Source organism: Anser cygnoides, chromosome Z, assembly GCF_040182565.1.
Source record: "Anser cygnoides isolate HZ-2024a breed goose chromosome Z, Taihu_goose_T2T_genome, whole genome shotgun sequence".
Classification (NCBI taxonomy): domain Eukaryota; kingdom Metazoa; phylum Chordata; class Aves; order Anseriformes; family Anatidae; genus Anser; species Anser cygnoides.
The window spans coordinates 79475881-79498388 of NC_089912.1; the positions used below are offsets into that span (position 1 = coordinate 79475881).

The 22508-nt window shown below is 42.3% G+C and overlaps 1 protein-coding gene across 3 annotated transcripts in view; it reads right to left on the reverse strand.

Annotated features, from left to right (window-relative positions):
• Positions 1-22508, reverse strand: part of IQGAP2 (IQ motif containing GTPase activating protein 2) — a 126257-nt gene that overhangs the window by 101902 nt on the left and 1847 nt on the right. For all 3 annotated transcript variants that reach the window (XM_048053658.2, XM_048053661.2, XM_048053664.2), the window contains exon 2: positions 2625-2724. In XM_048053658.2, the coding sequence (XP_047909615.1) occupies positions 2625-2724 (100 nt within the window). The remainder of the gene's footprint in view (positions 1-2624; positions 2725-22508) is intronic.

A 22508-nucleotide genomic window follows, 5' to 3' on the forward strand; every position in this document is an offset into this window, starting at 1 on the left:
ACCCCTGCTCACATTTTCTTTGCAGTCAAGGAGGGCTAGAAGCTACACAGTTATGAGATGCAGCCATTTCTGCTTGTTTCTTCAAGTTTTCGTCAGGGTGTGTTGCTGTGGTGTTTTCACATTAACAACAGCCCCTCTCAGGAGGAAGTTTTCTGATGCAACTGAATTATTCCAGAAGCTTACAGTGAAGGGAAAAGCCTCCCTCACCCTCTTTTCTTCCACAGCAGCTCTGTCCACCTGACAGAGTCCCCACAGCCTCCATCATCCTCTTCTCTCTGTGCAGTCCTGCCCTCTTCCTTGCTTGCTTGGGCAGCCATCACCTTGTTCTGTAAGCAGATTCTGTGCTGTAAGCAGATTCAAACCACTGACCAGGAGCAGTTCTCCCTCGTCTTGTTTAAAATATATTGTGTTTAATATATAAAATACATTTCCTGCCAAATCACACCATGCTAAGGCACCCAAATAGGACATCCAGCAGCATTGTGCTGCTGCATTAGCTCAACCCATGACAACTCTACCCCTCAGCAATGCCTGGCCAAGGAACCACAAGGTCTCTTATGCTGCAGCACTCATACACCTTATACTGTAGCATTGACAATTAACTTAAAGAGTAAATTTCAAAAACTGAGATCCTGAAATTCTTCCAGGTACTTGACAGCCCTAGGAGTTATTGACTAAGTGTTTGCTGTGAGTCCTGTCACCTGCTAGTGGAACTAAAGCTGTTTCCTCTGGAAAACCACTAGTGGCATGAATCCTTATGAAAATAAATACAAGGAAGAAACGGTAGGTTACTCATAGCAGACGCTAATTTAATTCAGTAATTCTAAAACATTTCCTCATGAAGTGTCAAGGGATGCTTCAAAGGAAGAACTACAGAACTTGAGTTCAAAGTGATAGCCCTGGGACGTGAAGAGGGAGAAAAAAATCAGGAAGATAAATTAGTAATAATAGTAATAGAAGAGAAAAGGCTGGATCTGTAGGCTAATTATTTCTGTTGTGCCAGAGGACAGCAGGCTGTGGACTTGCAAAAAATGGAGGAGTACACTTTAAGTAAAATCAAAACCTGACTAAAGAGTGAGGTTTCTTGAGGTGGTTAAGCTGATCCTCCACTCAGCATGCAAGGAGGAGCCCTGCTGCACTCCATCCCTTTCTTTTTGCTAGCACTGATTCTGCTCTGACCCCTTGATCAGACTATTCAGCTCACTAAACCACTAGAAAACTAACTCAGCAAAAGAGCTTCAAATTTCCTGCCAGCACAGCCAGCTGACTCAGCTGACCAGGGCAATCTCCTGCAACTGCATGATGCAGGCAACAGGAGTACACAGAGTAGGGCAAGTGTCATAGTGCTGCCAGAATGGACAGCATTGAGTGGGACAGCAGAATGAATAGCAAATTGAAATAAGAAAGCCTGACTTTTATAACACGTCTAGGAGAAGGTAAATGGCAGCTAGTTGCCCCATGGCTGCTAGAAAGGTAACTGTCAGTGCCAGAATGATGGTGCAGAGCAGTATGGACACAAAACTCAGTGCACTCTTCTGTAGTTCATTCCTGACTGATGTACCCTGTGTTGCTCCTTTCTAAGGTTCCTGTAATTTCTCATCACACTGATGGTTCCTAGGTTTTACAGCTTGTACTACTAATTGTCAAAATGCAAGTTTCCTTTTGCATACAGAAATTTCTAGGAAAGGCACCCAACTGAAGATGAGGAATAACGTTCCCTATCTATTTGTTGATGCAGATCAGAAGTGGGATAGTAACCAGCAGAGCCATACAGGAGCAATGAAGCACAACAGGCATCTTTGAAAAATTCTGATCCGACACTGAGTGTGAAATGTTTTTACAAATGATAATAGCAGCATTTTAAGCTACTCCAAAAGCACAAGGATATTCCACCTTGTTTTCTTGCTTAATAGTTACAAAAGTATTGTTGAATGTGTTTTGAGAGTGAATTGTAGATAGGATGGCACAATTGCATAACAGTACTAAAATCCTGGTGTCCTTGAAAAATCAGCGCTTCATCACAGACTGTCACTTGAAGAGAGGAGTAATGAGTCTTGACCAATGGGTCAGAGGAGCTAAAAGAAGAGTAGACTGTATGTTCTCTTTACTGTCCTGTATGCACTTGCCATACACTACCACCGAAACACTGAGCTGATATGGATCATTAACCCAGTAAGAGCCCAGGTGATTATCTGCCATCTTGGCAACCCAAGACAGTCCACAAAAGCACGAGCAACTAGAAGGGAATAGGACCACACAAAAGCACGAGCAACTAGAAGGGAATAGGACCACGTGGCCAAGAGCAAAAGCATTTCCCCAGTCAGTCACACAAGCTTGACTCATCTTCTCACAAAACCACAGCCCTAGGTTTTAACACCCAGCCTTTGCTTTCATTGATGCTGGTCACCACAGTGAGTGTGAAGAGATTTTCTTGATTTAACCCTTTCTTTGAAGAAAGCTTTTCATATTGGTCATTTGTTTCTTACACTGAAGTGTTACGATTCCAACATTAAGTTAATCGAAGTAATGCAAAAGTTATTTTAAGCATCACAACACTCAAGAACACAGCAGGCCTGAACGTCTGTATTTAAAGGTCAGCTATAAGAGCACTTTCATTTACTTACCTTTTTGCTTCTTCTAAGTGGCAGAGATACTCATAAGCAATGTTCTGACGCCTCCTCTCATCCATTTCCTCCGCTGAAAGCCTTTCATCATCCACAATAGCTGCAAGGAGAAACCCATATCAAGTTACACATGAGTTGAGGCAATTTAGAGCAGTTTTACGGAAAACCTAAGCTAAATAGTGCAGAAGAGAAATTAGCACGGTTGTCCCTTCTCCACAAGAGAGACATTTTTGGCACACAAAGATATTTAGATGACCAAGAAGGTGCTGTTCTCCATAGCATGAATTCCTTAAGTGCCACTCGCTCATACCAAGCACATATCACACTTTGTCCATCACCTGGTTTGAGGGTAAGAAGGAGATTTCAAACAGGTGGGGTTATGGCTGGGAGCTGACAGTTTCAGCTTACGCATACTCAGAGAAGTTTAAAGACTCCCAAACACAAGCTTGAAGTGAGCACTGGATGGAGCAGCCTCGTGCTAAACACAGCCACCGAAGTAGAGATGGAGACAATGCAAGGGCATTTGTTTCCTCAAGGGCAACTTGGGAGCCAGCTGCAGCTTCAGCAAGCTGTTAACGTGCAGACTGGGCTGCCTCTCATCGATGGGCCCTGTGATAAGGGCTGTAATCAAATGAAGGAGATATGGTATTCATACCCCTACTTACCGCTGAACCACACCACCTCCCATAAAAGCACTGCCCCAGCCTATTAAGCATGACTCTCTGAAGATCTCCAACTGAAAGCATCCCTGATCATTAACTGCCTCATGACCCTCTTTGTAGGTAAAAGGTCCTCTGTGAGCAAAACCTCAATCCTTACAGAAGTTCAGATGTTTCCAGCATTGAATCTGCAGGGCAGTACAGTACTACTGGCTTCTGGATGAGCTTCAATCACAGCGTGAGGCTTTTGAAGAGTGTCTTCTCTATAAACCAGTTACCAAAACAACACCCTATTTGCGCTGATGACTGCCAGAAGAGTTTATCCTACCCTCCCTTGTTATTTCTCAGCCACATGTTCCCATCAGTTTGTGCCAAGAGTTGACAATCCTATGGCTGCATCCATGAAACAGAACAAGGAGCTAACCTTTCTGAAAAAAAAACAAGAGCTATGAAGAGACTCACTTCTAGGAGGATCAAGTCTCTGATCTGAGTTGCTATACATCTGCAGCCACTCTCATGCAAACACAGGGTGGGGACGGAAACAGGGCTGGGCCAGCCACTTTCAGCGGCAGGCCACAAGCTGAGAATAAGAAACATCACTGATAAAAAAACAGACCCTCTCCTTCCCAAATGCACTGTTGGCCACTATTATTTGTACTGCCACACAGATCATGCAAGCCATGAGTAATTTTCAGTATTTCCCTGATGCAACTTCTTCATTTAGTGGGTAAACACCGTCCTGAGCTGATATGAGCACTTTGGGTAAAAGACACCATAACAAAGCAAGAGTGCTTTACAAGAACATACATATATTGAAGGTTGAACCTGAGAAAAGAGAAGTGATCCCATCTATCTGAGGTACATGAGAAAATGGAGTCACAGTAGACCGCTTTCACTTCATTATGCACTAATGATATTTAAAATACTTTCTTCTCCAAATGGAGACCACACACAAAACAGATCTTGTAGCTTCAGCATGCCAATGACCCATGTTGACAAATAGGAGTACACAGAGCACGTCCTTACTGAGGACAAAAAAAATGACACTACTCACCCACGTTTTGGGCTGATGCTACCACACATTTGTTAACGTATAACATAGCTACTACGAGCTTTGTAGTTTCAGTTTTAATCACCACAAGCACTGATATCTCTCATCTTCCTTTGCTTTTAAGATGGCTCTTCCTAATTACCCAGAAGTTTCGTGCACCGATAAAACAAATACGTGTCTTGCTCCGAGTCCCTTTTAAGTCTGGTAGCTCCAATAAACATGACTCACTCTAAAATGAGCTCTCAGATACTGTAATCAGGTCATCACTCGTTATGAACTGAAACATTAATGTGGAGGCAAACATGAGATTCAAGCCATAAAACACTCGGCATGGGAAACTGGCTGTGGAGGCTGCTTTGCTGCTGTTCCTGCCCACGTCTGTCAGCATGCCCAGGACAGGCTGATCCCACACCCCAACACGGCGCTCCAGCAGGGGAGGAGACATGGCTCCCTTAGACAAGGGTGAAGTATCAATGAGCACCATGCTGAAGTTTAATTCACCACTTCATTGCCTGAGGCAGTGAGCTCTGTGGCTAGTTTTCAGGCAGCATTGCTCACCCAGAGGTATGAGCCCATGGATGATGACAAGTGCCACCAGAGGAGCCCAGCCAGCCACCCTAACATGCTGTGGCCCTGTCAGCCTTGATGTAACCTGAACTTGGTCCCCCATAACAGCTCTCTATGAAAAGCTTTGCTGTTATCATGTCCTGCTCCTCTCAGCTCCCGTACTTGGCTGCTCTCACCATTTACTCTTGCCCTTCAAACACAACTTGCCAATCAAAAAAGCAAAAAAAAAGGCAACTTATCTGAAAGCTGGAGTGGAAAACCACACAACCCATTTGATAAACATCAGTCTAGGAATTTAACTGAATAACTAATGCTTTACAATCTGTTCCTGGATCTACACATCCATGGGTCCCTCCTATCCTCAACAAGGACATACCAGATCAGCCCTGGCCAACATCAAATCCCTCATTAAAATTATTGGCAAAGATTGACTCAGAGGGTGGGTGAAGGCACTGACAGATATCATGGGATTGTTGTAGTTCTTCTGCTTAAGGAAACCAACAATGAGAGAAAATGACAAGAGCGGAGAATGTAGAGACACTGAAAAGTGAAAAACACAGATCTTTTCTAAAAGAAATACTACACCAGCAATTCACAGGTTAGGCTTCTGTCCTGCCAGTGCTAAAGTGTCTGTTTCTGGGCTAAATATCTATGCTCTGAAAAAGCAAAGCACAGGGAGCACCAACACCTACGGTACTTATGCTGGGAGGAGTCTCTTGCAATATCCACAGCCTTCTGATAAGACTGCTTATACACTTTCCCCCTCCAGCACATACTGGCTTCAAAGCAACAGTGATATCACATGAAATAAGCAGTTGCAAATGCTTTTAGAAACAGCAGTGACAGCCTGTGGGATAGAGGTGGCACCAGGACTAAGCTGCACAGTAAATTAACTTGAAGACTTTCAAGATCATGGGTCCTTTAAGTCTGGATTGCTGTAACAATTTTTGGCAGACTTCAGTCTTCATCTATAAACTCAAGCATGTAGCCTTCCACATTACTAGACAAACCCTTTGGGTACATCCATCCACACAAAGTTCTAGACAAGTGATCTTGGTTTGAAGACAGAAAGCTCAGTCTCTTTTCCAAACAGGGCACATATCAGCCAGAAGATGGGGAAGAATTATGAAATAAATACATTCTGCTCTGTCAGTAACTTCTTGATAATGCTAAACTCAAAGGAAGAGAATGCTATGATAATGTTATGGGGGCAGAAGAGCAAGGTTAGGGTCCACCTGGAGACCTCCAGCCCACTGATATGACCAAGTGTGATCTGGACAGACTCAACATTGCTGCTGAAAACATCCAAATGCCACAGAATAAGGCACATGTCAACTACATAAGGCTATGCAGGAAAAAAATGCATCTGAAATCACATCTTACAATTCAATTTATCAGTTTGGGAATCTGGGGTTTAGAATTCAGATAAAAACATCACAAGTATTCCCTCAAAGATGAAATGTTGTGAATACATAGACAACATATATAGTGCAGTCCTTAAAGCTCTCCATTTCAACTCATTTTAATTGTTGCCACCCCATTAGCCATCAGTTAATACAAAAAGTTGTTCGTTTAGTTACTGGGTTCCCTCATTACAGATATTTCCTTACGAAAAAAACACCAAAGGAGGAATAAGTAGAAAACTCTGCATGGAGCAGCTAGCAGCATTAGAGCTTAAATTGTCATACCTAATTTTCAACAAACGTGAGCAGAGACTTATTGGGGCACTCCATAAGATGTAACAATTGAGTAAGCAAATTCTTCCATCAATTACTTCAGTGGAAAAGATGGCATACCACAAACAACTTCTTACATATTCTCATTCCACACATTTCCCACCCCAGAGTCCTCTCCCCCAACCCCCCAGAAATGTCTGTTTACTAGATGGTAATCTGAGTTGAGACTTGAGCATCTTCCACCAGCTGACATATTGCAGCAGTGTTCACCATCATTGTCTGAAATATTTCTGTATGGTATAGCACCTCAACAGAAGGACAGATAAGACAGTAGCAATGACTAGCTGATGTTTCAGGCTCATAGTTTGCAAAAACATCTTCTGTGCTCCCTGTTGCAAGATGGCCACTTCAGATGTTATCAAATACTTGGAGCTCTGTCAGCCAAACACTGGGTTGCCAACATACCCCAAGGTGCTATATGCACCTACAGTTGACAAAGCACAAAAAACATTTGCCCAGTCTGACTCAGCATTAGTAGACAAAATAAAACCAGGTTCATATAAAATTATCGTGTAAACTGAGCAAATCTTATGAGCTCCACAAGTGCTAATTATGCAAATGTGGTCCAAGTTCAGAGTCAATCTTTTTATCACAACTATGGCAAGGATTTTGAAGGTCCCAGGGTCACAGAGATAATCCACATCAACACATGACTTATCAGATCTTTCACATAAGTGCCTTTACACTTGAGATGACAGTAAATAAGAGGTGTTTTACAGGTCTAATTTGCAATGACTTTCAAACAACCCCATGGATCCATAAATTATGGTTCTTTTTTTTTAAATGAAACTGAACTTGAACCTTCTATAATATGTAACTGAAAAACATACAAGGAAAAGTGAATTTTGTTTTAATTTGCAAACGTAAATTTATGGAGCCATTTACTAGTCCGAGATATTCTGGGATAATCCCAAACCAGCCAGTTTTTTATTCTTAAAAACCAGAGACTGGGAAAAAAATAATACTGTAACACAGAATCATTTAAGGCTTCCTGGTTATTCATTTGTACTCAGATGTATAATTGTTTGCAATAGTTCAAGAACAATATATGGCTGCTTCTAGCAGGTAGACCCTTTAACAAGACACTTGCCACAGACATACCAAAAGACTTCTTATACTGAGGAAGACAAAAAAAAGGAGCAGAGGCTCTTATTTGTCAGGACCAATTGCTCTCAGTTTCCCACCATGAGAAACATTTTCCCAGGGAGAGAGAAATGAGCAAGGAAGACAATGGCTTTTGGCACCACAACAGTGAAGATGAATACACAGGATATAACAGAGGATGGAAAGAACAAAATCTTCTTACAGCGACAGAGAAGAGTTAGTAAACTCAGAACTGAGGTAAGAGGTAAAGGGATGCATGAGAAAATGTAATAAAATGCTGGAATAAAAGTTTTTGTCTAGACTATTTGAGTTGAACATCATCTAAATCTCATTTCACAGTCCCAGCTGTGTGCTATCCGGAGTACTGTGTAAAGCCCAAATACAAAGGCTGGCACACTGCCCCACAGTAGGCAACGACATGCTCAAGTCCACTAGCAAGATGTTCGGCAAGTTCTGTGTCCATTCTTCACACCTTCCTGCCTCCTCCACCCACCCAAGTGTACCCCAACATCCCTAGCATTAGCACAGTGAAAAGTGTTTAACAGATACATGCTGTAACAGCTCAAAGAACACTATAACAAAAGTCAAGACCTTCTTGCACATGGCCTCCAGAGCAGCACCTTACTTACCAGTCCTGGTAAAATTAGAACCAGCTATGAAAGCAGTGACTGATGGACCCTAGGCAACATCCCATTCATGTCTGTCAGTACCAGGAAAAACTCTGAATGGGAAGTATTTGTCCTTACATTTCAGTGCTGTAATTTCAAGAAAAAGTTCAACTGCATTTTAGAGTCAAGGTGACCTCAAAAACCATAGGTTATGAGAGCAAATATTTTATCCTAACATGAACAAGGCCAATACATTCAGTTTAATCTTTATTTCTACTAAAATTTGTACTTTCAAGTAGCCAGGACTGCCTGCCCAGAGCAGCTTAGCTTAGCGGTTGCTCCTGGGGTTACCCCTGCAAATGCAGCACCAGCCAGGCCCTGTAACTGGAGCAGGTCTGTGATCTGGCAGTTCCTTCTGAGACAGGTTCACTGCTACCTGAGCCTGCTGCACTGCCAGCCGGCTGGAAAATGCATGGACAGGATTACATGCCCAGCTATTGGAAAAGCATTACCCAAAGCTACAGATGCAGAAGTTTCCTCCTGAGCCTCTGCTCCCAAATACAAAATCACAGGTACCTAATGCAGCACTTTGCTAACTGTGAAGAAGCAAATATGCCAACTAACTGTGAACAGAGACGTCCATTAAGAAAAGATGGTTTTATAACACCAAACTCCTATTACAGGAGTTCTGTTATGGTACTTAGTACCTAAGAGGTCTACTGTTATGCCAGAAGACACTTATCTTTGGTAGAAAAATTTAAGGTTCTGATCAGGACAGCCTTCTACAGACTTACTCTGTCAAAGAGCACAGTTGCAAGCAGCTAGCTCATACCCCACAACCATAAAACCAGATGGCCCAAACCCTTTTCCTATGGCTCCAGTTAAGGAAATTCAGTCAATTTGCTGAACATTTGCTCCAATAAAGGGCTCTGTACAACACAAAACACTGAAAGCACTCAAGACTTACCACAGCTGTGAACTTAGAGGGCAGATTTGCCTGAGATACTAGACTAATACACTTTATTAAATTATGAGGCTCTTCAATCTGGCATTTCTCAATTTTTCCAATATATAACTGCTCTCTCCTTCCTTAGAAATGACTATGGATTTCCTAATCTAGTTATTACATTGTCTGAGGCATGCAAGCTCAGATTTTCATACATAAATACACACACATCTTCTGGCCAGACCATTCTCACAAATTGGTCACACCGGATCTACAGGGTCACAGTTCTGGACCCAATCTCACTGCCAGCCATTGCAAACAAGGAGGGAAAAAAACATTTTCTGAGAGTTGACTCCAGAAGTCCAATAAAAAGGCATTCTGATGTAAAAATTGGAAGTGTTAGCAAACCACTCCTTCCCTTGAGTTTTCTTGTAGAGACTTATTCCTGTTCATTCACCCTCCCAGAGTAATCTTCCCCCACTTCCTTGAAAAAAGGTCTCGTTTCAGTCTTCTGTATCTGCTGCCACAAGTCCAACCACATCCATTTAGAGAAAGGAAGCACTATTTCAAGTCATGAACCTTAGGACTAACACACAAAGGGACTGTGATGCAACAGCAACCACAACCCATGCTTCTGGGACCAAGTGTCAAAACTGCTAGATTTCGTGGAGCCTGTCAAATGCCAACATTGGCAGAAGGCTGACGGACTCTTGAGACTTGTCTTAGTTTACCTGAATTCCCACAAAATTAAGTCACTTTTAACCACACAGACACAAGATGACTTTGGCATTCATCAAGTAATCACAGGCACAGCTGGAACATTTAGTATTCGCTTTTCTGCTTATAGGTATCAATAGCCTTTAGTTTACTTTCAGATGTCAGGCTTTCTACAATGCCATAAAATGACATTTTAGTAGAGGCAATAGACATTAAATAGTTCTGTTTTTCTCTCAATGTGTAATGATACCAGAGCACAGCCATCTCTTATCTAGTAGGGTTCTTTACATTGTGCAGAAAAATAACACTTCATTATATTTTAACTACAGCATAATTGTTCTGTATACTTGGAAGAACAGGGAGGGAGACAGAATAATGGGTCTGAAGGAAGTACATGAAAATTTGACCTTAAACAATTTCAGTTAGCTTCAAAGCACGTGTTGCCATCTACAATTATAAACCTGAAATGCAGTTTATAAGTCTTCCTGTTGCCCAACTATTTCCATTTGCATTTAATTGCAAACCTCACTCTGTATAAATACTTCAAGTAACTTCTTAATAAAGTTATCTCTGCATATGTTACTAGTCAGTCACCTCAACACAACTGGATTCCCCAAGATATGGGCACTCAGTGTTTTTAAAACTTAGTTCCTTTCTGTGAAATACCTGGTTGTCCATAAAGCTCTGGCTGCTGATAAAACCTCAGTCTAACATTACCAAAATAAAGTTGCAAGCCTAAAGAAGCACTCAGGCCGATGGAAATGAGGAACTGAACACCAATTACAAGTCATTTCTTTCCCTTGCAGGTCATCCTGTCTTCATGTACATAGTCCAATCCATTATCACAGTCAAGCCTGAAGCCAGCTCGGAAAAGACTACACTGGTAAGTAGTCAGTCCAGTTGAGAGGTGTGTATATTTTCTACACACTTGCAGTAAGCATGATGTTTTTCATGTGGGTTTTTAAAAAAGCAATTTTTTGAAGATTTGGTTGGTAAGATTAACACGTCACTGGAGGCTCAAGATATTTGAAACTGTATCACACATTCCAGCAGGAATTTCTACTAGGCTTTCCTTCTCCAAAGGTTAATTCATGAAGAATCAACTACCAAAGCGTGAAATGTTCCTGTCAACTTTATATGCTCACAGCTTTCTCAGCTTGTGATTTGAATTCCATGTATTTTGACACATTTGCCATTTTCTGTTCATTTCACTAGAATTATTGCTTGCTTTTTTATTAGCAATATACATTAACAAGCTTTTATTAAAGAGCCAAGATTTTACCATATGGAACCCATTTCCTTATATTTTACCTATTCTGAACTCGGTTCAAGCTAACACAAACAAAACGTAAATGAAATAATGAAAAGAATAGTTTAATATTGCCAGGATAGTAAAATAAGCTACTCAGATATGAAAGACAAAGGGAAATGTTAGCATCCATAGCAAAAGTAGACATGGCTTCAGCTTTCTGCTGAACCCCGACGGCAAGTTTCATTATATGCAGTCACAACATTGCTGGTGGGTAGAACTCCACCCATGAACATTTGTAGATCAAGTAGAGGGCAGAAAGACACTGCAGAAGCAGAGTAGAAGAACAGGAAAGAGGGACAACAGACCACCAGGAGGAATGGCAGAGCACAGACTGAACTCACCACAGTGACAGCAGGAAACCTGAATTCAGGTTTGTCCGCCTCTCCTCTGTTCACATGCAATATTTACCCACAGCTCTATCACTCCTACAGCTGCCAGCTTAGATGCTTCACTCTACAAACAGTAGCTAAGGTCACCCTGATCAAGCTGGGACATCTTATCCCTCCCACAGGACCGGGATGAAGTACTAGGTTTACCATGGCAAATGAGGACTGAAGAGGCCAAACATGTTTGACAGGAACCTTTGATGTTTCACCGACACACAAGCTAGTTGAAGTTTGCAAGAAGCAGCATAAGGTGAAGGTTTTTGTTCACTGTCGTTACTGATAAGCAGAAATTCAAAACAATACTTGTCATTTAAACCATAACCAGCTAAGGTAAGTCCCTGCAAAATGTTGCACATGTGTTTGGTTTTCAATCTTTATAGTGTCAAAAAGCTGACTGCATTACAGCTAGAGACCAAAAGAACAATTTGTAGATACAGTTGCAGTAAATGCCTTCTACCTGGATGTTGGCAAATAAGGGGCTACTCTTGGCTGTGAGAAGGGAGGAAGAGAAGAACAAGAAGGGGGAGAAAGAGGGGAGAGAGAGCAGGGAAGGGAAGGAAAGGGAAGAGCCCCTTTCAGCTCCTGAAAAAGCCCAGCAAACTATTCTCTTCGGGAGTGAACAGCTGCCAAACAGATTCAATGTTCAGGTCACTGTGAGATTGACATCAAAAAACTTCCTACCAGCAAACTCATGCTATAGTAACCAGCTGGAAGAAATGTGGTAAGGTACAGCTTAAAGAACAGAAAAGGAGGATGACAAGTGGGAGTGCTGGAGCAAAAGGGGCAACCTCTTCCAATGTCAGCCATTCTGTGAGTCTGTAACCTGAGGAGAAAGCTACGCAAGTGTCACAGAGCAACTTCAACAGGAGCTATATAAGCCTCAGGGTCTGAACCAGAAGACTCAGTAGGGTTGAAACATCTGCCTAGCAAGAGCCAAAAGCAAAAGCATCACTTAAGCATAGGTAAATTTGAAATTGCAAGATAGCACTATAGAGTCACTCATCCCTGACACTTGGTCTTTGTTTCTTTGACAATTCATTGTTCCTTGCTCCTTCACCAGTCTGTTGCAGGGTCCAGCATCTACAAAGGTCCAAAACACTGTTTCACACTCTCCACATTCTGAAAAAAGCTCCAGAAACACCTGAACTGTTACAACACTTTCTTCCTTAAGACGCAAACACAAGTATGTGGATAAAATAGAAAAAAATATGCACACCATGATGTTTGCAGCCGTGAACTTGGAGAACACATTTCCTTGACTGCTTTGCTTTTCCTCCCTAAATAATTATTACAGCCTCAGTGCCTTTGAAGTATGTTTTTTTTTTTTTTTAAAGAAACAATGGCTTTTTAAATCTTATCAGGGGAAAAAAAAACCTTAAGCATTACGGATAACAGCTGAACCAACTTAGTTTGTACCTACAGAATAAATTGTCCCATAGAATTAAATTGAACAGTTTTAGTACAAACATGAACTAAAATTCACAGAAAGTAAAGAAATGTTATATGGTACAGAACATCCAACATACATGTGAGGGACCCCTAAGCACCCAGTTGACCCCACAAAACCATGGCAGCTCCTGCCCCACCTCCCATGTTTCCAGCTCCTCAGGGAAGGCAGTTGAGCTGCTTGTGAAACAACTCAAACCACAATGCACTTTATTGCTTCTCTCACTGCAATTGCCCAGCATGAGCAGGAGCCATCATAAAAGGGGGACAGAGGTACAGCAGGCTCACAAGCCAGGAATTCACCTTACAAGCTCTTGTCCTCACTGACTTTGCCAGTCCATGTAGGTGCAGAAGGGTACAGGGGCAGGAGACACCTTCTTTGTTCCTGCTTCATAGGTGGGATGATGATCGGTTTTCACAGGTAGAGGACAAACTTGGTGTACCCTCACAGGTAACCAGTTCAAAGGCGGTGCCATATCAGTTAGGGCCTCAGTTATCACCTGAAACCCGCTTGGCTACCTCTGCTCCACAGTGAGCAGAGCAGTGCTTGCAAAGTTATCAGAGCTGGCACCACTGGCTCCAGGTTGCCTCGTCCTCGTGCTCCCCATTAAATGCACACCTAGTAAAAAGAATTAATTCTCCTTTGTTATCAGGAGTTAGAACTATAGGAGTGAACTGAAGCTCCAACAGTCTGAAAGTTAAATGTCAGTTCTTACATCAAGGTTTGAAAAGAGCATACAAAACCCTGCCTTTTCACTCAATAGGTGCAGTGCCTAAATATTGAGAATATAAACTGCTTTGAGTGACAATGACATAGCTACCATTGCACATATCACTGCACAGTCATTAGATATGAAGTGAATCAGATGTTCCCCCCTTACTTATCAAGTAATCAGAGAACTTCCATTTCCAGGACAAGTCACTGACAGCTGTACACACAAGATATGCTTTCACTAAATCATGTGTCCATCAGTTTCTAAACATAATTATTACATCTACTAAACTCAGATTTCCTCTAAGCTGAAAGAAAACTTTGTCAATCTCTCATCTTTAATTTTTCAGGTTACTTGCTCACATCAACTCCATAGTCCACTCAAAAAAAAATACAGTTTGGTTTAATGCAGTAAGCACTGACCCAAAACAGTCTCTTCACTACCTTGACTGCATTTCCACTAATGAAAACACTGCAGTGACGATGCTAAACATCAGTTGTGAATAAAATAGTAGGAGATGATGCCCCATCCCCGGAGGCATTCAAGGCCAGGCTGGATGTGGCTCTGGGCAGCCTGCTCTAGTGGTTGGCAATCCTGCCCAAAGCATGGGGGTTGAAACTAGATGGAAATAGATAAAAAAGAGATAGATATAGATAGTAATATCAGGATCATCATGCAAACACCTTAAAACAAACAAGCATTCTGCTTGAAATAGCAACACTAAGACCACTAAAATACAGGAAGCATATTTAGCTTTCATCACTGTTGTGGCAACCATATTACACGCAATGCACATAAATTTAACATCAAATTAAGCCACTAGTTCAAGTTTTGAATTTTCTACCCAACAACAGAAATCACATCTAGGAAGGCTCAGCACTGACTTTTGTCATCTTCTGTATAGCTGCAGTCTGTTTCCTTCACTGAAGCACTGCTTTAAAAAGTAGCACTCGTTAGACTTTTTAAACAATCTCTTCCTCCAGGCTTTATGCTGGTTTCCCACTCATGCTATCTGCAGTCATCATCCATGCAGTAAGGTACTTAGAGCTGCTATAGGGTACAGAAGAGTATGAAAAATAACATCTAGTACTGTAATGGGAACAGTTTCTGCACAGACCTAGTGTCACAAAAGGGCTTGTTTTGTTACCATCAGTTTTTCTGCTTTGCTGGATTGTAGACTAATGGCTGTAACAACTGAGCTGAAGGAAAATACTTCTTTGTAACTGACAACAGTTTTCATACAGATGGTCAAGTTCCAAGAAAGCCTTTATTTTGTAATTTGTGAAAAATAAATTTAAACAACCCAATCAGATGTAAACTTGCATCTCAAATGTGTCTAAGAAACAAATACAGACCAATTCTGCTACTGCTCTAGGAACCCAAACACCTCAGTAGCTTATTTCTTCATCCATTCAGGGTTACAGATACAGCCATCATCAAAGAACATTTGCATCCTGCATGAAGCAGGTAACTGGTTGTCCACAGCATCCCACTGTAGTTTTAGGAAAAAATATATAGACCAACATTGCATAAATCCACTTTTTTTATTGTGTCCATAAACATTTGTGGATCTGCTTAGTTTTGTTCAAGTGCAACAAAAAAAAAGGAGAAACTATCAAGTGTTATTGCCATGGTTCAGTGTTATGGGAAACACTAGCCCTAGTTTTGCTGTTACTACTGAAAACACAAAAAAAATACATTCAGTTTGTTTTAGAACATCTCACATTCAGCAAAATCATGTGTTTTTCTTTTTGTGATAGGTATGAAGATAGAAACTGGAGCACAAGCAGTCTGCCTTGCACGTGATAAAACTGAGATGGCTTCTGGAGTGTTGTAATCTACTGTTTAAATGTTTATTATCATCATGGTCAGAGGTGATGTAAATTCAGAGTGGTAGGCAGTCACGTCCAGTCTTTGCAGCTAAGCTGGCTACCTGCTTTCAGCAGTCAGCTAACAAACACCAAAGCAGGGCTGGTTCATCTCCCAGCCTCTGCTAAATCACAGTGCTGAAATCTCTGCTCTGCCGTGTCCTGAAAAGCAGTAAATCAAAAAGTTTGAGGTCACATATAATGAAATAATGTTTACAGTGTGCCTGGAAAAACAGTCAACCATTTTTCCTGGGTAAGTGCTCTATCCCAGACTAATCTGAGCATAATCACTGCTCCTCCCAGTACACTTTTGTATTCTTTTTAAGTTACACTACCACATATCCAGGCTGACATTTCAAAGCATTATTTCTCCTGCTACATCGTATTGAGAACATATGGAATTTAAGCCTTGTTTACTACTGAACAGAGGCCAGCCAGCTATTGATTGGGTAAATCAGTTGGCCTGAAAAAAACTAAAAATCCCAGAAATGAGCAGTACATACCACAAGTCACTTCTCATCCCTGCAGTTTTGAGGCCCTGCAACTCAAGAGTAACTTTACAGTCAGAAAAGGGGTGGAAAATTGTACTGAAACTTACTTTTATGTACAAGAAGCATTTTTTTTTTTTACCTTTCTCGTTCAGTCTAATGTTTACAGTTCCTTACAATTTTTGTACCCCTGCAGCAGTGCTTGGTGAGCACCACAACAGCTTTGCTGACAATTGCAGCTTTACTGAACTATGGCATTTGAGACTGAATTCTCTCAAAAAACATTTCTGTAATTCAAAACTGCTTTGGCCACAGGACAGCTGAGAGCAAGCCCATCCCTGGCAGGCAGGCAGTGGCACCAGACCGGCAGCAGCACCACAGCAGGGGCACCCAGCAAGCAGGTGATGCTCATCCCACCACCCCATGTACCTGGAGGTCCCCTGACCTGGTTCACCTGCACACTCCTGTGCCATCCCCATGTTTTGCTGTCCCTTTGCACGCACACTTTCCCAATCAAATATTCGTCTCTATACGCAGCAGTAACACAGCTTAAAACAACTCGACCTGCTGTTTGTGTTCATCCCAGTTCCAGCTACGCCATGAGGCTGGCAGACCTGACTGTGGGTTTATGCTGTGAGCCAGACCGGGGACCTAACCCAGCCAAAAAAAACCACATGGAAGGAGTCAAGGCTGCTTCTCCCAACAGCAGAGCTGACTGAAAGTGCACACAAAACCACAGCTTCAGGGTGCGGATCCAGAGCAATTTAAATTCATTTAAATGCTGGCTGCCACAGTCCCACCTGGCCATAAATACTCCCCCTCTTGGGGTCAGCATGAGCAGCTGTGTCACCCACAACCAGCCACTTCAGAGGCTGGAAGATGCTGGAAACCCAGCCATGCAAATCAGCTCTGCAAGGAGCGACTTGCCACCCAACAGGTTAGGTCTCCATGCCATCATATTGGTGAGAGGCGAAGACCGCAGCAGCCCAGCAGACCAGCTGAAGGCACCTCAACACTTTCAGGCTTTGCAGAAGGCTCCCCAGCTGCAAAAGTCTGCAGCAAGCTGGGATCTCAATGTAACAAACACCAGTTAAAACAAGTTTCTCTCAAAAGAAGTTAGCCCTTGATAAAAGATCGTTTTCAGCAAAGCCAACCTGTGCCCTTCTTAAGTTTTCAAGCACTTTATCTAGTTTCTAGTCACTTTAACCAGACTATTGGACACAGAAATCCTCTGTACTTAGCAACAGTTCTACAAAACACCTTTGAAACACCCCACAAAAAACAGAAGTAAAACATTTAGTGGCCTTCAACACCATGGAATACATTTCTCTACATACTTTGGGCTTTTCTCATTTCAGCTTTCCAGAAATTAATCTGTACTGGGCTCATAGAAATCGAGGCTCCGGTTCTGCAGATATAACTAGTGTAATGAGCATCTTTACAAATTGAGCACAAATGCATGAAGATATCCTTGATTTTCAGGCAGAATGCCCAGATGACGGCTAGTATGCACAACTTCTCATTTTCCAGCCTGCATGTCTGGTGTTCCCTGCCTGAATACCTTGTCAGAGTTTGGAGCTCGGTAAGAATCAGTTTAAATACCTTGCTGGAGGCCACAGGAGCTTTTGCTACACTCTGAATGAAACAGGTCAAAGTCCACAGGAGAAGACTGGCAGAGACCACATCCCTTATTACCAGCTTTTGCTGAATCCATGGGCTGCTTAGCCTGCTATACCCAAGCCAGGAGAAGATCCTGAGATGAGAACTGCAGTTTCTGCCAGCTCCAGAGTCTGGCAGGCAGGGCAGGCACCACACCTTGAGGCAGCAGCTCCTTGGCCTGGCAGCTGTTTGCCCATGGATATGAGTCAGAGCCATGAGGTGCTCCTCAAATCTGACTCCTGAAGGATTTGTACCTGGCCAACCTCTTAACTTGCACAGTAAGCGATAAAAAAGGATAACACTGACATGATTCCTCCAGGTAAGTTTCTTGCTAATGCACACTCACTTGAATAAAAGAGAAATTTAATTAAACTCTGAAGTCAGCCACCAATACAAGTTCTTAATGGTTGTCTTTTTTTTTTTAGCATTTCAGAATGTATTCAGGAGCAAGAGGAGGGTTTGTAGGATCACCACTTGATTCAGTATCTCTGCCGAGGGGCAGCAGTAGATCTTCAGACCAAAGTATGCCTTTTCTCTGCTACACAGGACTCCAAGCAAGGACTGTGGCCACATCTCCTCCTCCTCCTGCCCCATGTCCCACCCTGGCACCCTTCAAAGGCCATCCCACGGCACCCTCCTGGCACTGCCTGCTGCCACCAACCTGTCACCCCATAGAGCAGGATACCCCTGGCCACCAGCACACACCTGCCTCTCCCTTCCCCCAGCTGTGATGCTACAGCAGTGCATATCCTGTGGTTAACACTACTCAAAGCACAGCTGGCACCCTGCAGAAGATGACAGTGGTTTTCTAAAGGTAAGTACAAGCTCTGAGGCGCAGGAAGTGCTGATCCACCCAGAGAGCTGTGCAGGGCCCACCTTGTGTCCCAGCCCATTTCACTGCTGGGCATCAACAAGCAAGGTGCCCCCACGGGGCACTCCCTGCTTCATCCCCAGCAGGTCACAGGGTGGGCACTGCTTCCTCCCCACCCAATGCCAACAGCTTGGTTCTGCAGGAACAGTTCAAGGATATCTGTTTCAAAAAATCACCAAAACAGCCTGAACAAGTGAAGCAAACACAGCAGGTTAATCATTTGCTGCGAGGAGCTGAGCACAGCTTGCTTATCATCCCGGTGAAGTATGACCTACCAGCCCTGTCTATCACTGTCAGGCATTTTTTTCCCAGCACACAGGTAAGATTCTTCCCAGTATATCACAGCAGACTTGAACCAGCAACAGTAACAAGCAAATCTTGAGATGGAACAACTATGTAATTGAAGCACAGCTCTCAACAGAAGAGGCAAGCTGCAAATCTGCATGCTTCCTACTCCCTGCCTCAAGTATTGGACTTGATATAGCACACTTGTGTGTGCACTATAAAACCCGCTTCCAGTGCGATATTAATATTTCCTGTTTCAACAGTGCTCAAGTAGCTGCAAGCATGCTCTAACATAGCTCAGTCCTTTCTTTACCAAGAGACCGGGGGAGATGAGTCTGCTTCGTACAAAAGGCACACAGAGAACCACTCCTACCAAATGAATTATGTGCACTTGGTTAAACAAAGCAGTTAAACTTTTCAAGTTCTCATTCAGCAGTTTAATTATTAGCAATGTACAAAAGAGTAGAAGAGATAAACAGTGTGTTTGGTTGCCAAATTACACCCATCAATAAAAAAGAAAAGCTTTCTCATGAGCCGCAAGTGCTACAGAAAGCATACACCCAACAGAATATATATGCATAGGATACAGTTAAGCCTTTTCTTAAAGCTTTAAAAATCCATCTGTTTTCATTTAAAAAAATCCTATGGAACATTTACCAAAAGATTTTTTTCCTACTCAGTTGAAAAATGGCCATTTGTTTCCCTGCACTTAATACAGACACGCAGAAGTCATAGATTCTCAAGTTCAACATATTTCTAAAAGTCACTGCTTTGCAAACTTTCACATCCTGCTGCATTAAGGTGCAGTTTCACAGAGAGGCGTAGGGTACGTTTCACTTTGGGTTTGCCCTGCCTATCTTCACAGGCAGGGAAACTCTCAAAGTTTCATGCTGCTTGTTTGCTCATCTCCTAACACCAGAAAGAAGCAGTCCTGGGAGGGATGATCAGTAGCATCAAAACCACCTCCCTCACTGGATATTAAGGTCATGTCTCCTCTGTATTCACCCACCCCAGACCAATAAAGCTGGTTTTCCAGCTTCAGCAGGTGAGATGAAGACTCCTTTAGCTCTCGTCACAAGATGAGCAGGAGGATACTGCCAGCTGCAAAACCTCAAAGCATGTAGTGAAGCTAAGAAGAGGAACAAGACTTCAGGACGAGTCTGCTTGATATTTCTTTGATAGGTCTCTTCACACCTCCCTTTCAACAAGTTTGATGTTGCTGGTGCACCTAGTTTCCCTCCCTGCTCATTCTGTAGCAACCTGGGCTCACTAACACAGGTACATTAATTCAGCAACTTTCAGCATGGAAATGCCTGAAATCCTTTCCAAATCCAGATGTTTGTGGCCTCATTCACTGTAGCTGTATTACATTCCTGGAAGTGTCATGAAGCCATTCAGCCATTTCTCACAAAATGTAAGTATTTGTTACTTCACACAATTTTCAGAGAGACCAAGCTGCAAGGTTTGAGGTTTCAAAATGATAGAAAAAAGGCTTTTTCCTCAAGGATACACTGCTGTCTGATTTGCTGTATTCCTGTATGAAAAACTTCACATTTAACTGATCTGGGAGGCACTTCCAAGAATTATACTTTTCTTCTTCATAGTCTTCAATGGTACCGGGCAATTTCGTCATAGAAATGGCTCATCCCTTGAATTTTATTACAAGGCCCGGTTCTCTGCAATTCAGTAAAACTGCAATTGATTGTGTTGGGATTGAGAAATAAGCCAAGCAACAGCTGTAACCAGACTGGAAAGCAGCTACATAAATTCAGTTGCATTGAGCCTGTTAACACAGTTTCTGCTGTATGAGCTACTTCCTTCTGCTTATATGATCTCACTTGAGTTTGTGCTGGACACGAACATCTGAAAAACCCAACGCAGCACCAAAGAAAATCTTTTACAAAGTCTTTATTTATTTAAGGCAATTGACAGCATGCAGAGTTGGAGGCACCTTTCAACAAGCTGTCCGTGAAGCCACAAAGGTTTGGCACTGATAGGCAAAGGCTTTTTTCTGAGGCCCTGTTTCTCCAAGGTACAGTGTTCACCCTGAGCTAGCACCGGAAAAGGATCCTCTTGCTTGGTTTCATTCAGCTATTTCCTGACTCTAAAGATGAAAATGATCAGCTACAAGGATTTTTTCCAGATGCGTATCTTCAAGTAACTACATCAGCAAAACTTGAAAACAGAGCTGGTGTTTAAGTTAAGGGTGTCTTCCCAATTACTTTCCCTTTGTATTATTAGGTCCCAAGGTACCCAAAGATACTTTTCTCACACTAGTTTCCATCAGGCTACAAAATGTACCTGAGATTTGTATGCATCTTCCTCTCTAGCTATCAAAATGAAGTGCTACTGGCACCCATGCAGACTGATTCATGTACTTCCTAGCAGAGAAGGGTCATAGTAAAATGCTAACCTTCTTCAGAGTAACCTACAGCCTCCGCCAGGAACTTGAAGCCAAAGTCAAAAGTACAAGTTAGGTTAAATGTTTAAAACAGTACTAGTTTGCTAGAGCAAGAAGCCTTAGCAATTTGATAGCCTAACCTGGACAATTTATTAACTCTTATGAGAAAGCCTGTACAGATGTTGTGTTCCCATGATCTAAAGGGCAATTTTAGTTATACAGAGAACCTGCAACTTCTGCGGGGTTTCATAAGACATCAGATAATGCAAGCTGAAGTTTTCTAGTTGGAGAGCTTTCTCATCCCCCCCCCCTCCTTTTTTTTTTTTAAAAAAAAAGATGCTTCCTCTTTCTTATTTATCCCCAAAATGGCAGGCAAATACAGCATAGCTAAAACATATTTGGTTTTCTAGACCCAGGCTAGAACTAAGAAATTAAATACATGCATCCATACTTCTGATATCACCTCAGAAATGGCTATGGTTTGCAGGTGTGTGTCTATATATATATATATATATAGACACACACACACACACATATATATATTAAATATGGGTATCAGCCCAACGTATGAGGAGCCTTTATTCAAGCCTATGGAAAAAAAATATCTCCAAGGCTCCTACAGGAAAAAAAATGTAAAAAAAAATAAAATAAAATAAAATAAAATGACAGTGTGATACAACAGCCTCAGCTTCTCACTCAGGGAAGGACTGAAAAGCAACTGAAGCCTATGCAAGCAGACAGCATTGGTCAGAGGGGAGCTAGCATCAGAAAAGCAAAGAAGTATGCTCTCACCCACACCTGCCGGCACCCTGGGACCAAAGGCCAAGCAGTAGGAGAGTGGCTACAACTTAACACACACAAAGTTCTCCCTGATCACCCCAGTGAAAAACTCAGAACTGCCATCGCAAAACATGAATGCTGAGATAAGAGACCATATCTTCAAAATGACACTGAACATGTTTATCGTGGACATCCTTTCCCACCATAAATAAGGGTGTGAGATTCTTAAGAACACCCCAGTCATCTTGGACAGTACGGTAATCAATAAGCCACAGTGCCCAGCCAGG